Source organism: Lontra canadensis, unplaced genomic scaffold (assembly GCF_010015895.1).
Source record: "Lontra canadensis isolate GAN:19392208 unplaced genomic scaffold, GSC_riverotter_1.0 scaffold57, whole genome shotgun sequence".
Classification (NCBI taxonomy): domain Eukaryota; kingdom Metazoa; phylum Chordata; class Mammalia; order Carnivora; family Mustelidae; genus Lontra; species Lontra canadensis.
In genome coordinates, this window is record NW_022631051.1 from 4,596,059 (window position 1) to 4,610,977 (window position 14,919).

Here is a 14,919-nt window from a genome sequence, read left to right on the forward strand (position 1 = left end):
AGCTCCTCATTCAACATCCACCCCAGAAATGCCCACGGCCTTCAGCTATGGAACTGCAAAATGAATCTGAGTGGGGTTCCAGAAGTAATCATTGTGTGATTAACACCACACTTGGGGAAAATGAGATCTTCTTTATCGGCATTTGAATAGAATGACAGATAGTCCTATTTGTTTTAAATAAAACACCAATAGTGATTTTTTTCCTCCCTCTTTATTTGACACAGGAAACCAAAATAGACTGTGTCCGAGTGGCCACAAAAGGTAGGTTGAAACTGTGGGATGCTCTCCCAGTTTATGTCCTTTAAAGATTTAGATGGCATTTCAAAAGTTCTTGGGATGTTAACTCCACTTAAAGAAGTATATGTATGTGTGGGTGGGGGTATTAGAGTATAAGCAGTTAACACGGACTCACTATTTCATGTAGATTCTTTCTAAATTAAGGAATCATATGATTGTGTTCCAAGCAGTTTTCAGTGGTTAGCTTTCTCAAAATTCTTTTAAAATAAAAGTAATGTTTACGTGATCTAAGTACAGGTTTTTTAAACCAGAGGAGTACTGTGACTGATGAATCTTCACTTGCAAAGTAGTAGAATATTGTCTGCTCTTTTTAAGCAAAGACCTAGTGATAACAGATCTCCCAAGTAGAGGGCGTGGGCTTTTTTCACTGAAGGTTTTCACTGACGACAGGTCTCTTGAACCCACGAACTAGGTGATGTTAGTGGAACTTCTGTTTCCCAGGCCCAGTTAAAATTCTGAGAAAATGTGATCAAGGACCAAATGTAGAAGTGGCCGGGGTGAACCACCATGGGCTTACTACAGACAGCCTCCTGAAAAAAAGAGTAGAGTTGTGTGTGGGCACGAGCTGTGATGTCATCTTCTCAACCTTGCAGTGTGGTTTTAGCCAGCATTTGGGAAGCACTTAAGAAAATGCTTTGAAAAATATAAAGTCCTGCATTAAAATGAGGCATTATAAATTAACACTTGTGGTTGAAAATGCCCTTTCAGACCATCCCAGTGACCCCGAACACGATGAATTCTGTGTGATTTAGAAATTCAGAAATGACTGCTTAAAGGCACTGTTGGGTCTGTAGTATTAGATGTTATTGGGCTGTAGGCAGTCACTTGACTTCTGTTGGATGAAACTATCTTGTTTTTTGTTGTTTCCCTCTCAGGGAGTGTAGTTTGCTATGTCATAACATCCATCTGCATTTTCAAGTTTCTCATTGAATTCTTATTTCTTGAAGATATATGACCTTTTAATCAGTTAGCTCGACAAATATTTCTTAGTTTCATTATAATGGGTCAAGCACTGTGTCAGGTACTCACTTACTTGTATTTTGTTGGTCCTCATGGGCTCATAGTTCTGTTTCCAACAATCTATGCATATTGATTTTGAAACCCTCAGTTTTTTATATCATATTGTACCTGGCTAAGTGCCTTTATTTTTAGGAATAAATTAATAATGAATGAAATTACAGATATCAGTTGTGTTTTATAAACTGTAATATGTGCTTAGCTATTAGTTATTACAGTTTTATGAAGCCCTCAAATGAGGTATCGATGTCCTGAGACCTCCAGACCACTGCCCATGCTCTAACTGCTGGATTGAATTCTTCCCCTTGGGGTCTGAAAGAGTAAATCCAGTTCCAGTGCCTAATTTATAATGCCTTACATTTAACATCATAGCTGAAAGATTTGAGAGCACTGTCATATATGTGTTATCTATTTCTTCAACATTACTGTGAGAAAAGAGGCAGGTATTGCTATTTTTATATTTTAAATGAAGAAATGCATATTTTTAGAGACGACTTGACTGACCAAGGTCACTTAGCTGATCTGTGGGTCAAGGCTTAATTCCAAACTTTTGGACTCCGACTCGCAGTGTTTCACTATGTTTCATGCCTCTTCATCCAGCAGAACCTTTAATAAATCTGATTATAGTACTGCATTGTAGTAGTGTCTTCTCTCCCCTTTATTAAAATCAAGACCTTGACCAGTTTCCTTTGAAAACAGTGAAGTATCTACCATCGTGTTCAGCTAAAAGCTAAACAATTATATAAGTAACACCCTTGTAGATACGGAAATCTGATGTTGGCCATTTTCACAATAGATTGACTTAGATGGTGAATTGGATCATTTTCTTCCATTGGCTAGATTTAATCAATATTCTCTTTTGTTTTTCAATTCACCCAAGGATGATTAGACAATCAGTTGACCTGATTGACTAAATATTCCCCACTCATATTTTCTGAGTCATTTGCAAACATTGATCTAGCAACAAACTCTCTCCACATCAACTCTTTTAGGGAAAGAGGGGAACGGATGTTAATAGTCATTATGTAACAATGTCATGTCTATTCACGAAAGTGTAAGGCAGGAGGACACCTCGGGAGAATATCTCCTTGTTAGGGAACTGCACTATCCTATACTATTTTATTTTATTGTATTCTACAGCAGAGATTCAGTGAACTTCCTTTACAGCACAGTCTAATGTCTACACTCCACCCCCCATCCCCTCCCCCACCACAGTCAGATCATTTTTCTTTATTCATGTTAAAGATTCCTTCAGCAGTGCAGGAAACCATTCCATCTTGACTACTTAGTCAAAACAGAGAAATAGACAGTTCTAATAACTCTACTTGTCCCTTGCAGTAAAGATGCTGGAAATTTAAAAGAGTTGAAAATTTCTGTGTTTTGCCACATATGGCCAACAGTGTGGTGGATTAATTGAATTTCCAGGCACTAAACCACTTTCCTAAGCAGCATTTTGAATTTACAAAGATGTCGATGTTCTCATGAGAGAACTGTTGACAAGTATCTTTATAGAGAAAGTATGGAGGTGGATTTGTTTTCACAGGAAGCTAGTTTGTAATTTTAAGTATGGGTATGTCTCTTGAAGATATATTTCATACTATTTATACATTTAATGTTGTGATTATTTTAATCACATTCCACAGGCATATTTTGACACTAATCATCTCAAATATAAAGCCTCATAAAAATTAGACACAGGAAAAACCCTAAGGTGTGTTCTTACCTATATCCATATGTGTGGGGGATTGCCAATATTTTCCTGTACCCTTTGATTTAACATCCAGATTCCTCATAGGTGTATGTGACTCTATTTTTATTGTTGGCTATAGGCAAACTCATCATAGAACATTCTGTCTCAAGTTAAAAGATAAAGACACCATACAATAATAGAATATACCTGATGTTTGGATGTTACCCTCAATCTGTAAGGTGGAGTTAGTTGACGAGCTTTTAGCTAGACTTAGATTCTCTTAGTTTTATTTTGATTTTTAATCACATTCACATTTTTATAGTGGGATTCTTTTCAAGACCACTTTGGTCCAACTGTACCTTAGCAGTTAGTGTATGTATTTTCTTTGACTTTTGCATATGTTATGACTGCCTTATGGTAGGGTTAAAACTCTTTATGCTAGTTCTGGAAGACTTTGTTGATTATCGATTCTAAATGGACAGGATACACTTAAAAATAAAAATCTGTCTTGTAGGTAAATTAGACTTCTCATATTAAATGAGTTATATCCATTCTAATTGATAAAGTAATCAATTTAAACTGTATACTTTGCATCAATCTTCCATAAAATAATATTTTCCCTAACATGATACCAGCTGTCTTTCTCTTTGACAGTATAGCCATTTGGGGGCTTTCTTGGTATATGTTTATTTTAAAATGTATGTGAGCACCTACTAAATGTTAGGCGTAGTATAATCTGTGAGAGTTCCTAATACGTAAATATACCACTTTTAGGTTTTTAAGGATTTGGGGTTCATAAAAGTTTTGGGGTTTTTGTTTGTCTCTTTGTTTTTAGTGTATGGGGACTAGAGTCATATGTGTGTACTTATTTTCCTTTTTTTGCTATGACTTGGCTAACAACAGTGTAACTAGGACTTGAAAAAAAAAAAACAACTCGAGAACACATGCTAAATTCTTTCCAAAAGCATTATAGGAGTCAGACTATAAGTCTTAAAGAAAAAGAAAACAAACCATTACTCTAGTGTCATATTTCAAGGTGAATTTTTTGTGCAAAAAATGCTTTACTGTATTTAAACTCAGTATTTTATTTAACTTATGTTTGTACTGCAATGTGCATATGCTTTGCTGGAAGACCTTCAGAAAACTTTGAAGGATTTCCATTGTCCTGATCCAATTTCTACATAGATTCAGAAATTTGAATGTTTCTTTTTTTAATCACTAGGCTCTTTGAGAAGAAGTTTCTCTAGACTGTTTTCCTGTTCACTGTTTTGTTCAACGAAATACCATCGTTTCTAGGCCACACTGCTACAGAATGAAAACACACCGATAAAAGAGCTGAAAAGAATGTCTGTTGACATGCAAAGCTAATTAAGAATGCTTTTAATTATTCATATTCAATACAGAAGAAAACAAATTATGTAGTAAGACCACTCATCTGTGCTAATCTGCTATCATTTAGCTATGGATTTAGAAATAGAAATGTAGATATGATCTACATTTGTCTTTCAGAATTTTGTAGAGGAAATATTTTCTTTGATTGATCTGAAGTCGTCTTCCCAATGTATGTCATGAGTACATCCAGGCCCCTGAGAAGTTACTAAGGAAAAGAAAACCTTTTTAACTTTGTCCAACCCTATGTTTCCCAAATTATTTGATCCAAACTCATTTTCCAAGGAGCATGAAAGTCATGCCAAAGAGTTTGGTAAATACTGGTTCCTCACATTCCAGAAGATCCCACCACACAGGACTGAAATGATACTTTGTAAGTCTGGTCCACTTTTGCTCTTCCGTTCATACCTTTGGACCTAAACGAGATCCTAAATTTATCAGCAACTATTAGAGACTATCTTCAAAGCAGAGGATTGGGATTTCTGACTTTACCTTAACAAATTTAGGAGTATTCTGTTTTATCATGGATTTTTATTGATATTTTAAGACAGAGGGCAGCAAGTTTTTAGGCCAAGGGCAGATGGTTAACTGTGTTAACCTCGTGAGCCATATGGTCTCTGTCACAACTACTCAGTTCTCCCGTTGCTATGTAAGAGCAGCTGTGGGTGATATGTAAGCAATTAAGGCTGACTGTGTTCCAATAAGACTTTATTTGCAAAAGGAGGCTGTGGGCCAGCTGACTCATCTTTTAAGGTAATTTGTAACAGAATCTAGTTTTTGTTTTTGTTTTTTTTCTTTCTGGTAACGAAAAGTAATAGTCCCAAATGAATACTTTAGAAGGCAGAACATGGAGATCATATAGAAATCCTTCCTGACACCTATAATGATGCCTTTTCTATGGGGGGTTTTGAGCCTCCAGTTGCAATTTGCCTTTCCTTTAGTTGTGAATACATGGCTGCCCCACTTAGCCATTTTCAAGTAACTTTTTATTCATATTGTTCACCTTTTCCAGTATTGGGTAGATGCTCTGTTTTTGGTAAGACACTATAATTGTTCTTGAAAGCAGAGTAGGTCACATTTTCCTGAATGTAATAGAAAACCTCACAGGAATGTTGGTTGAACAACAACAGTCAACGAGCAAGCAAATGTTACATGTATAAACTTGGTACAACTTTGTGTAACGGGTATTAGGAATCCCATTTTACTGTTTGCAATTGGTTATATCAGTATGCAAAATTGCATACTATGTCCTATCAATAAAATTATCTCTGTAGTACCTCAGGAGTCCTCCATCTTCTGACCCAACCGGAAGTTTATTCATCTCACTTAGCGAGACGAGAAAGTTTTCATTAACAATGTGTGAAAGACAATTATCCCACTTTTGAACCCAGTCGCTACAGTTGTCTAGTTATAAGGAGCAGCACCGTGTGAATGGTGCAGAGGGATGTTTCAAAATATTATGCAGCAGCAGTTTTGGGTTTAATTGTGTGCAGATGGTAGATGATCTATTTTCCTTACTCGCTGCCACATTTCTAATAGCACCCAGGCTGTTCCATGTAAATTAGTAATCTTTCATGTAAGCCTGTCCTTAATTTTCCAATATTTTTTCTTTGCATCATTTTCCAGCTGTATCATGTTAGAACTGACGTTTTAATTTTCTATTTTTTCCCCCAATATCTGTGTGTCATAAATGTTAACCATTTAAACACAACTGCTGAGCTATGCAGGCAAACCCAAGCACCCCGACTGGTCCACTTCAAGACTCTTAATCATGTCTTGGGTCACATGTGGTCCCCGACAATGACAGCAAAGGCGATTACTCATTTTCCTTTCTTGAACCAATGCTTTCAGATGCATTTTTTTATTCAGTCCCTTCATGTGACAAAATAAGGCTCCTAAATGGAAATGTTCTCCGGGAAATTTAGTTACCAAAGAAATTTTTCTACCTAAAAAATATTTTTAGGGAAAGAAGATAATGTGCTCCACAAAGGTGATTTTTAGCAAGAAGAGAAAATATTGTGACTTCAGCAGCAGAATTTTAAGTAACCTGATAAATTTTAAAAGCCTAAAGTCGGGATCGTCAGAATTAGCAACGAATCATTCAGACACTATGCTCAATAGCAGTTGGAAACACTATTCAGTCTAGAGCCTTATTTAGGACTTATGTTTTGCTTTTATTTTTTATTTTTTTTCCCCTTCGGTTGATCTACCCCAAATCTCAGCCAAAGCTTGCAATTGTGTCATAGTTAGAACTCAAACTGCCTGACGAAAGCCTGTTTAAGGGAAAAGAATTCCGAAAATTCAACACTTTGCTATGTGCTTTTTTTTTTTTTCTTTTTTCTTTTCTTCTCTTTTTGTTGTTGTTGGAACAAAGTTGAGACGATGTGATATACTGATCGAGATTCTCCTTGCTAGCCTAGCTTCAGTCTGGCTTTTTCTTCCCTCATGCATGCTGACCTGGGAATCTTCCTTTGCCATAGCTGCGATAATCGTGACTCAGCTTACAACACCTTACATTCGCATCGCCCCTGCCGCAGGCGACGACCAACTGACAGGTCAGACGTTCAAGTATAGATGAGTCATCTTGCCCATTTCCTGCTCATTTTTCTCAGCTTTGTTTCCCCTCTACATTTCCTCCTTTGCTTAAGGCTTGTTTACAATGTTTCAGACTCTTGGTACAGACCTGTGCCCGCATTAAATTAAGTGATGTGCTTGGCCTCTTCTGTGTGCGCATTTATACCCACGCATTAAGCACAACACCACTGCATGTTTCCATTGTCTGTTTGTCTGTTGGTGTGTTCCTTTCGAGCCTAATGTTAAACAGAATGAAATTTGCTGGACTTGCGGTAGCAATGCCATCCAACAGGATTTCAGTCAAAATACAGAGAGATGGATGCCCCGTTATGCAAATTAACCTAAAAAGGCTTTGCAGGGTGAGGGTGAGGGAGGTTTACTTTCCACCTTGTAGGGTCTAGGTTGCACGCACATTTAGTAACACGCAGTCTTGAATTGGAGCCACCCAAAGCTGTTTGGGGTGACACCGTTCAAACAGCTTTTCATGTACTTACAACTGCAGCAGAGCTGATTGCATTCCTTCTAGAACCAAAGTGTTTATATAAAGCAGTGACACATCTGCAAGTCAAATGCATTGAATAATTTAGGGAAGTTTCTAAAAAATTGAATGGCTTCGAGTCACGGAGTTGAACTGCGTGATTCTCTGTCGAGTCACGGAGTTGAACTGCGTGATTCTCTGTAGAAGGAAAAGCACACAGAAAGAGAACTTACTAAGAGAAATTAGCTTGTCCATCCGTACTGTCTCTAAAGGAGTATGGACATCTGCAGAAACTCCTAAAGAAAGAGCCCAGTCAATTACTCCAGATCGAAGGTGAGTGGTGAGAGAACCCCAGAAGACAAATTTTTGTCCCGCAGTAAAAGCAAGTCACGGTCAAGATGTCTGACAGAATTACATGGACAGGGTTCAATTTCTGGTCTCAGGGACATCATCGGTGTTGTAGTTTGTGGCAGGTTGTAGAACATTCTGCCACTTTCCATAGAATTCCACTCCAGCAATTGTTTTAAGTGTATGCAACAAGGGAATATTCTCTAACGTTTAAGGGGAAAAAAAGTATAGCTTAACTCATGGTAAGAATTCATAAATATTTAAGTTGTTCTGCGAGCTTATTATTTTGGAAAATAAAAGCTACTGAGACTCAGGAAATGTACAGACTGAGTTTCGTAAGGTGAAGAAATGTAGGCTAATTCTACTTCTTCCTCCCCTGGAATTCTCTACACATTTCCAATCCTCTGTCAGGGCCTGAAAGCTATAAAGTTATTATTAACCGTTCTGCTTCTGTTGCTTCCAAGTTTCTTTTCAAGCACATTTCTTTCACGGATTCAAGTCCTACTTGTTACAGACTCTTTCTTACCCTGAATTTCTGAAGTGCTCTTCCCAAACAATAGAAGTGCTTAAGGGGTAGTGTCTCTCTTAACATAAGCTTTCCACTCTAAAACCTTCCTACGTAAGGATTGCACATGGCCCATGGTCAGGTTAGGTGTCCATCGTGGAGGTAACCTGAGATCCTTGAGCAAGTCTGACCCCCCAGCTGGCACCAATGTTGTCAGCTAATCATTAAAAATGGGTTGGCCCCACTATCCTTTAATAAATGCTGTGCCGTTCTCAAGCTTTGCCTGTATCTACTACTTCCATATTAAGCATGCTGTTTACTAGACATAAAGTAAGTGAGACTTCTGAACATAGATTTCTCTCTAAAACTTGCATAATTAAGAAGATACCTCATAAATCAGCCTCCTTCCCAATGCTTTCCAATCCAGCGTATCTTGTTACTTGGGAACTAGTCTGTGAAGGACACATATATTGCTGTACTGTATGGCTGCCATTCATTTAAAGGCTGCAGGAGATCTCCATCATTTATTTTGGTTTATTAGAGATTAAAATGATGGAGTGTTAGAATAAGCCTCAAAAACCAGTAAAAATAACCTACTCCTGATATTTTTTTCAGTATTTACCACTGGTCTTAATGATGGTTAATCTAACCCAGATAAAATCAAAATCAAGTAATATTTCTTTTGCCTTTTCCATTTGCATCAGCCATCAACTTTGATAGTGGTAACACTGTCTTTTTTAATAGATTTATTCATGAGTCATACTGCAAGCTTGAGGCTTAATGTGTTCAATCACCGATCTGACATTTATTGAGCACCTTCTGTGTGCCAGGTATAGATCTACTGACTTTTATAAAGAGCTTCTGGATGGTTACCCAGGCTCTGGCATCAGGCATTTTGCATTAGTCACATCAAAACCCATGTATATACATGCTCTTAGGAGTGAAAACTTACTGTCATGCTCGTCATTTAGCAGTTAGTAAAAGACGACAGTTTTGTAACTAACGGGCGAAAAGGACATGGATTTCCAAACCTTTCTCGTCATGTGGAGCAGCTTAGGAAATGGTCTCTGGGACAGTTGTGAACACTGCACATCTGTGACCTATTTAACAGTTGTGATTTTGTTTATTTAATCAATATCGTCCCTTCCAGAAGCCAACAGGAGACACATGAGGGATAGATATGCCCTCCGCAGTGTTTTTGTTCATTCTGTTTTATCTGTGCTGACATCATACTCCTACAAGGGCTGCTCAAGGCTGTACTTATCTAGGAAGCTTTAGGGAGATAGTTCTCTCTCTCTCCCAGAACATGACATGTGTGGCTTGAGTTTTCCCTGGCATGGGTGGGCCCTCACTCGCTCGCCTAACAAAGAACATAAGTGCCCTGGTGACCTGATGTCGGCACCAGGACTATGCCAGACATAGCAGAATTCTCCTATATTTAATTGATCTGATTCATTGAGCAAAGGCAGATCAGACCGCAGACCGCTAGTGCATTGGATGACCAGGCCTGTCACTGTGCTGGGGAGTGTGTCTTTAAATTTGTTGTCCTCAGTCAAGAGTGAGAATACATCATTATGCAACATACACACATATACCGACACATTAGTTTAACTGAAGCATAGACCTTAGAAACCATACTGCTAAGGCTACTCACTGAGTAAGATGCACTCTGATGTGTTCTATTCTGTTCCATCTTATTCTGTTTTTTAAAAAATTCTAGTCACTACCTACTAAGCTGATTTCATTTCTCACTCTTGGGTTGTAACCCACAGCTTTAAAAAACGCTTTACTCAGCCACTGGATTTAGGAGATTATAAAGGAAACAGAATATGTAACTGGAATAAAGGTACTATCTACCTCAAAACCACTCTAAAGAGTGCACACAGAGAAAGTTCTAGAAACTGGAAATACTTCTGGTTTCTACTTTGTTCCCTTTATTATGTGATTAATTGTCTGCAATATAGTACTGCTTTAGGAAGAAAATTAAAAGCTGTACATGCTAGAAATTTCTCTTCAAGATCTTTTAGTTAATTTTATAAATATCTGTAGGCTGTTTATTTTATATTAAGATATTTCTGTTTATGATTTAATAACCCAGCCAACTCTGAAATGCTGTAGAGAATGTTTTCCTTAAACAAATTTTTTATCATCTGTTTTGGTTCACCCATACATCTAATATGATAAGATCTATATCTTAGAATATTTATAAACAAAGTGACTTCTGGGACTCAAGTACAGATCAGATATAGCAGAGCATGTAGAATTACTTGCTAGACATAATTAGTACTGGAGGAAAAAAAAGAGAGAGAACTAGCCAACAATTATTCCCACACAGTTTCAAGTTTTGAAAAATATACATGTAGCATATGTCTGTATTGTCAAAGGTAAACACAGCTGGACATTAAAGCTGTAAAAACAGATTTTATTCAGTAACTAGCGACTGTAGGGGATAGAGGTGGGCTCCATTTTGATTAGTGCAGATGGGACTGGTGTTTTAAAAGGAGAACGAGGGGGTAGGGAGGATGCAAACAAGGGCTCAGTGGAGTCAGGCAGTGAAAAATTACAGCCATCAGGAAGGGTTTCTTGGTACATGAGATCCCCACCTGGTTTGCTTACTGGCATTTATCCAAGTTGGGTTGCTGCCCTCCCCTAGGAGTTAGGAAATGGGCCCTGTCTTCAGGTGTCACTGGAACAAACCCTCAATTCTTCGGGCAGCCTCGAGTTTCCTCAGGCAGGCATTTTAAGGGGGATCAGATCATCTAAGGATATAGCCTCAAGTGGTTAGAAACCATCAGCGTTCAAGTCTTTACAGGCCAAGGTTGAGGACTAGGGAAGGTAGAGTTCAGAGGAGCCGGCTGGAGTTTGGTCACAGAGAGAATCTTGCCAATGTGCAGGCAAAGTGATCATGAGATAAATTCCAAAGAATTTCTTTTTCTCCTTAATGTAGCTCTTGAAACAAACAGAGTTTTATTTTATTTTATTTATTTATTTATTTATTTATTTAGGAGCATGTACACATGGGGGTAGGGGCAGAGGGAGAAGGGGAGAATCTCAAGCATACTCCTCTCGGAGGCAAGCCCGACACAGAGCACCATCCTATGACCATGAGATCATGACCTGACCCGAAATCACAAGTCGGACCTATAACTGACTAAGCCACCCTGGCACCTCAGTGGAGTTTTTTTCTTTTTAATGTAAAGTCTAAAACATGGAAGTACCTGAACTCTATCCCACTGAAGAAGTCAAGCCTCTGAATGTACGAGAACCTTCTGTGTTCTGGGCTCTGTGCTGGAGACTTGCACAGGCCTTATTTCACTGAGAGAACACCGTCAGTCTTCTCAGTTGAGAAAAGGAAATGCAAAGGGATTAAACACCTCCACGGGCCCCAAAGGACTGAAATGCAGTCAAGTCAGGGAGAGAAATCAGATTCCAGGCCTTGTGACTTGAGCCCTGGGCTCTTCTAACCTCAGCATCTGTTTGAACTTCTCCCTCTTAGCCCTCCGTGCCCTCCACGCTCTCCTCTGTCCCTTTCTGGGCCCCTCAGGCCTCACTTACTTCCCACCCGGCCTGGACGCCCCACACAGCCCTTTCGGGTGGGTTTTGTTTTTTTTTTTTTTTTTTTTATTTGACAGAGCAAGAGAGAGCAGAAGTAGGCAGAGCAGCAGGCAGAGGGAGAAACAGGCTCCCTGCTGAGCAGGGAGCCCGATGCTGGGCTCAATCCCAGGACCCTGGGATCATGACCTGAGCTGAAGGCAGAGGCTTAACCCACTGAGCCACTCAGGCGCCCTCGGGTGGGTTTTTATTGACACCTGGATGCTCTGGGCTCCTTGCCCACTTGCCTTCACCACCTATCATCCTGGTTCCCAGCCTGAGAAATCCCATCACCTGCTTGCCTGGCTCCTATCTTCACACTTCAAGTGTTGCTTGACAAATGGCAGAACAGGCAGATTAATTCTACTCAAGGTTGGTGCTTTTCCCCTCACCTTGACGTCTCCCGCTGATCAGTGAATGTCCCCTGCATACACATTTATAGGACACTGCCCTCTGCTCCCACCCAGCTCTTCCCTCAGCCCCGAGCCCAAGACAGCCAGCTCAGGCCTCCCCTTCCATTGCTGTGCCCTCTGTCCTAGGTGGGCTGCCCTTTGCCAGCCATGGCAAGTTCGGCCTTCCTCACAGCCCTGCGGGTCCTAGCTGTTGGGTCCCAGAAGCCACCTTTTCCTTAGGAACAAAAACCATAATTGAGGTTCACCAGCAATAGCCCAGGGAGATTTCTCAGAACCTAACTGATAAGTGGGATCTGTAGCAAAGATCAAATTTAAGTATACCCTGAAGCCCTAACACCATCTTTCCAGAACACGTTTCTCCTGCCATCTTTACAAAGAATGAAGGAGAGTGCTAGATCCTGTTTGTCTCAGCTCATGGATTTTGAGCCCTAGGCAAGGGCTGACGCTAGGCAGGAAGCCCAAATTAGGATCTAAATTTGGTGGTGACTGCAGGGGGAGGTACATGAGGAAAGGTAAGGACCTCAAATCCTTGTTCCATAGATGCTCATTAGTCAGTTGCCAGAGACCATCTGCAGTGGAAACCCTATACATTGTCTAATCCAGTCGTTCTCAAACAGTGCTTTGTGGGTTTCCATGGGATTCCTCTCACACAGGCCTCTGGGCTGGGAACCAACTCACGGTAGAACAGTTATGGGTAGCATGGCGGGTGGGAACATGAGTACTAAATCAGTCAGGTTCAAATCCCAGCTATGTCGTCTACCAGCAGAGGGACCTTGGGCAAGTTACTTCAGATCTCTGTGGCTCAGTTTGCTCATCAGTGAAATGGGAATTTCAGTTTTACTCACAGTAAAGTTGTGAGGATTAAATGGAGCAAGTGAAGTATTTAGCAAACCCTCAATAAATGTGACCTATTAGTGTTTTTCTGCCTCAGTACACTCTTCAATTATGGGAACAACACAAACCCTTTCATTCCTTCATTGATTCATCAAGCACATGTTTCCTGTGTCTGCTACATACGGTAGACACTGTGCTAAGCTCTTGGGATATGCCAGTGAACAAAGCTTATAAAAACTCCGATATACTGAACAATTGTATCCTGTGTCTGTACTGACCTCATCCCCAGCCCCTATAATAGAGGTCTTTCTCTCTACATAAAAATATATAAATAAAGGAGCGCCTGGGTAGCTCAGTGAGTTAAAGCCTCTGCCTTCAGCTCAGGTCATGATCTTAGGGTCCTGGGATCGAGCCCCACATCGGACTCTCTGCTCCATGGGGAGCCTGCTTCCGCCTCTCTCTCTTTGCCTGCCTCTCTGCCTGCCAAATAAATAAATAAAATCTTAAAAAAAAAAATATAGGAGTGCCTGGGTAGCTCAGTCGTTTAAGCAACTGCCTTCGGCTCAGGTCATGATCTGGGTTCCTGAGATCGAGTCCCACATCGGGCTTCCTGCTCAGCAGGGAGCCTACTTCTCCTTCTTCCACTCTCCCTGCTTGTGCTCTCTCTCTCTCTTTCTGACAAAAAAAAAATCTTCAAAAATATATAGATATAAAAATATATCCAGACATGTTCACTATCACTTATATACTTAGCTCTGCCACTTGTATTTTACATTTAATAGCTGATGAATTCTCCTTCAAACCAAAATATGTCAATCTTAAGACATTCGTTTACCAAGTTGAAGATTGTTCTTCTGTAGGGCCATGTGATGATCTTTTCACTCAGCCCCTTGTTCAGGGACATTCAGATTTTCACCAATTTTTTTTTCCTGCTAACAACAATAATCACCACCACAAACTGGATAAATAACTGGATAAATAAAATAAAATAACTGGAATAAAATAAAATAACTGGAAAAAATAAAGTAAAATAAATAACTGGATAAATAAAATAAAAAACTGGATAAATAACATAAGAAACTGGAATAAAGAACCTTGTATGTGTTCTTTCCATTATAACATTTATTTCTCAGTGATTCCCAAATTGGTGTCAAAGGCCAAGTTCATTTTTTATGTACAACTGGCCATATTTCTTTCCTTCCACATCGTAGCAATTCATTCCCAAGTTCCTGCATAGCACCCCTTCCCACAGCTCCACACACTCTGATACTTACCACCTCATGCTTCCGGTATGGTGCGTGAAGATGGGATTCTCCTGACCTTTCCCGAAGCCAGGCATCCTGGCCTATAGTCATTGGCCATTTGCATTTCTTCTTCTCTGTTCGTTCATACTTATTCCCGTCAGTCACTCTTGTTTCGACTCCACAGTGTCTTTTGGCTTAAAGAAGTTTGCATTTTCAAATAATCAATATGTTCCCATGTTCCTTTATTTCTCCAAGGTTATTGTTTTTCCTGAGAAGGTGTTCACATCTCTGTGATTATTCAACCAGTCCCCTGAATTTTAGTTCTCGAATCCATCTGGAAATGACCACTGATATGGTGTGGTGTAGTAGGGAGTGTAGGGAGAGGTCTAGCTTCTTCCAGAGAGACAGCAGTTAGACTGGCTCTCATTATTAAATAAACAGTAATTTTCTTACAGAATTGAAATGCCATATTGTCACATGTTAAGATACACGTATAGATTTTGTCATGGTCCTCTTTGGGTCTTCCTACATATTTATCA

The 14,919-nt window shown here is 39.6% G+C and overlaps 1 protein-coding gene across 10 annotated transcripts in view; it reads left to right on the plus strand.

Moving 5' to 3' along the window:
- Nucleotides 1-14,919, plus strand: part of PTPRM (protein tyrosine phosphatase receptor type M) — a 765,571-nt gene that overhangs the window by 510,275 nt on the left and 240,377 nt on the right. For 7 of the 10 annotated variants that reach the window (XM_032875725.1, XM_032875726.1, XM_032875727.1 and 4 more), the window contains 2 exons: nucleotides 225-261; nucleotides 6,874-6,948. In XM_032875725.1, coding sequence (XP_032731616.1) covers nucleotides 225-261; nucleotides 6,874-6,948 — 112 coding nt within the window. The remainder of the gene's footprint in view (nucleotides 1-224; nucleotides 262-6,873; nucleotides 6,949-14,919) is intronic. The other 3 variants (XM_032875728.1, XM_032875733.1, XM_032875734.1) reach the window with 1 other exon arrangement.